General features: G+C 34.7%; 1 protein-coding gene across 1 annotated transcript; it reads right to left on the bottom strand.

The window, feature by feature from the left end:
* Positions 1 to 308: 308 nt before the first annotated feature.
* Positions 309 to 2,106, bottom strand: LOC116321855 (urokinase plasminogen activator surface receptor-like). The gene is made up of 5 exons (XM_039608440.1): positions 1,971 to 2,106; positions 1,585 to 1,701; positions 1,367 to 1,513; positions 762 to 872; positions 309 to 673 (listed from the first exon to the last, which is right to left on the bottom strand). Exons 1-5 carry the CDS (start codon positions 2,014 to 2,016, stop codon positions 471 to 473), a joined length of 624 nt encoding a protein of 207 aa, XP_039464374.1. The 5' UTR covers positions 2,017 to 2,106; the 3' UTR covers positions 309 to 470.
* Positions 2,107 to 2,489: the final 383 nt, after the last annotated feature.

Below are 2,489 nucleotides of genomic sequence, written 5' to 3'. Positions count from 1 at the left end.
TGCCCACGATGAGTGTATTTACACTTTTGGCTCTACATCATCATCTGGTTGTGTGTCAGTCACGCAAACTTGAAAGGCAGACAGTTTGGAAGAAAAGAATAATGAGTTCACTTTGCAGTGTAAGCACTCCTTCACTAACTCTGTGCTATTCTGTTTACACATATTTGTCAAAATCCACCATATTTGTATTTTACTTTTCCATTAATTTAGGAAAATGTCTCACTGACTCCTTTTATCTACCATACTTCTACCATAACTTTTAAATGTGCGTACAAAATATTTTCAAGAAAACATAGATGCATGCAGGATTTTAAGAAATGTATTCATTTATTTTTTCCACAAACCGAAAATTATGTTTAATAACAAAAATTTCAAAAAAAAAAAAAAAAAAATTAAGCTGTGGTGAAATGGGAGGAAACATTGTGACAGTCATAAGAAAAGCTGAGCTGTGATGTTGTTGTTTCCATCAGCTAAGAGAACAAGACCAGAGAGATCAGCGGTGTGACAAATAGCAGAAGGCCAGCAGTTGTACTGATGGCACTGTTGCAGAGGTCACCCTGGCAGCAGCTGATTTCTGCTCCAGTGATTCCTGGGATCTGTGCAGATTGCGTGCCTGAGCAAATCACCTTGGAGGCACAGCCCTTTAAAGTCACCTTTTGCCCTCCTGCAGTCACTGAGGAAATGAAAGGAAGGAATAACAGAACATTTGTCTGAGCAGAAAAGAACAAACATGCAGACACCGAATGCTGACGTCCTGTTACCTGTTGTTTTGATGCAGTGGTCCTCATTTCCGTTGCAGTTTAGAGTTTTTGTGCAATCGTTTCCATGACATTGGAAGCACTTTTTCCCATTTGGAGAGGAGATGCTGCCCTCTGTTGAATACAGAAATATTTGTAATATTTGTTTCCCTGCTTATTTTAGCTGTGTGCCAAAAACATCAGCATGAAAAAAACAGAAAACAAAAGAAAAAAAACGTTTATGTTATTAATACGTTTATTGTTTGAGATTTTTCAAACACAAAATTTTCACAGATTGATTATTTTGCCCTTATCAATTCAAGTGAATACGACGATTGAGAGAAAGGGTTTGACTCACTTCAAAACTTTCTCAACTTATTTAATATTATACATATATATATATATATAGCTAAGATACAGTGCAGGACCCTAAAGCTCCGAGCTTGAAGGATAAACCGCCCAAGAGGCGTGCTGGAGTGTAAAAGTGTATACATATATATATATATATATATATATATATATATATATATATATATATATATATATATATATATATATATGTATGTACATATTAGTTTCAAGGACAAGAAATTACATTTCAAAATACCAAGAAGCATGATATAAATTACCAGGGGCATCTTGAGTGTTGCAAAGATTGGAGGTGCAACACTTGCTGGTCATTAGAGTTTGAGAAACTCCAAAGTTGATTGAGGCCTGAACACACTCCTCAGCTGCAGCACAACTTTTCGCTTTAATGTCAAACAGTTTTGAACCACCTGAAACAAAAAGAGGAACCACTGAAAACTGAACCAAAATAAAATAAAATAAAAACTATAAAATATCAAACCTGCATATGAAGTCATTCTGGCTGATCTACACTGAGTGTTGAAAGGACATTCTTTTGTCGTCTGAGTGCAGCTTCCAGAGAGTTCCGGTGTGCATTCGAAACATTTCAAAGCACAGGCTGATAAAACAAAGATAAAGATAAGTCAACTTTTTCTTGCTTCCAGTGCATGAACATATTCTAAAATATTCACTAAAGCAAACAGTTTAAAAAAGTAGAGGGCTAACAGTACAATAATTAGTACAATCATTTGTAGAAAATAGACAACCCTTTACTAAGATGTAATAATATTTGTTGTAGAAGCATTAAAAAAGAAAACATTTCATTGAATATTACAGAACTTACTGTTTAAAAAATGTTCAAGAACAGATAAGTGAACAAAAACTTGCCTTTAGGGAGCAGCACGATCCCAAGGATCAGCACAAGGATCTGCATTATGTGATGGTCAGATAGAAGTGAGTCTTAGTTTAGTTTATGCTCAGGTTATAAGTAATTCTTATTGGGGGGAGTGGTCTTCTCTGTCTGACCACTCCTTAACTCTTTCTTTGACAGTGAAGGAACCTGAACCTATCAAAAACAAGCCTTTGAAACAGAATTTAAGTTTGTTTCCTATTTTTGTAGCAATTCTTTGTGTCCATTTATTTCTTTTAATTTTCCACATAGTTCAGTCTGAGTAAATAGTAAAGTTAGTGAAATAAGCAATTCAAAAACTATCAGGACTGGGCTTTTGTAACAATGATTGGGGGATATCCACAGCAACAGTTTTTGTTCTATTTGTATCTGTTTACTTATTTTATTGGATCTGTGCTCCATATAGATTTTCTTCTGTTGTTTGTAAAGTTAAATAAAGACTTCATAGGCCTATATCCACATAATTAAAATGGTATTAGTTAGAAATCTCCACTGTT

This window comes from Oreochromis aureus, linkage group 3 (genome assembly GCF_013358895.1).
Source record: "Oreochromis aureus strain Israel breed Guangdong linkage group 3, ZZ_aureus, whole genome shotgun sequence".
Lineage (NCBI taxonomy): Eukaryota > Metazoa > Chordata > Actinopteri > Cichliformes > Cichlidae > Oreochromis > Oreochromis aureus.
Note: the sequence above shows the minus strand (reverse complement) of the source record. Positions and strands in the feature narration are given on the sequence as shown.

Excerpts from the sequence above, each read along its gene's own strand:
- LOC116321855 (XM_039608440.1), bottom strand. The coding sequence starts at position 2,016 with ATGCAGATCCTTGTGCTGATCCTTGGGATCGTGCTGCTCCCTAAAG. Across the intron at positions 1,702-1,970 it reads GATCGTGCTGCTCCCTAAAG|CCTGTGCTTTGAAATGTTTC; the intron begins GCAAGTTTTTGT and ends TTGTTTTATCAG. Across the intron at positions 674-761 it reads CCACTGCATCAAAACAACAG|TGACTGCAGGAGGGCAAAAG; the intron begins GTAACAGGACGT and ends TCATTTCCTCAG.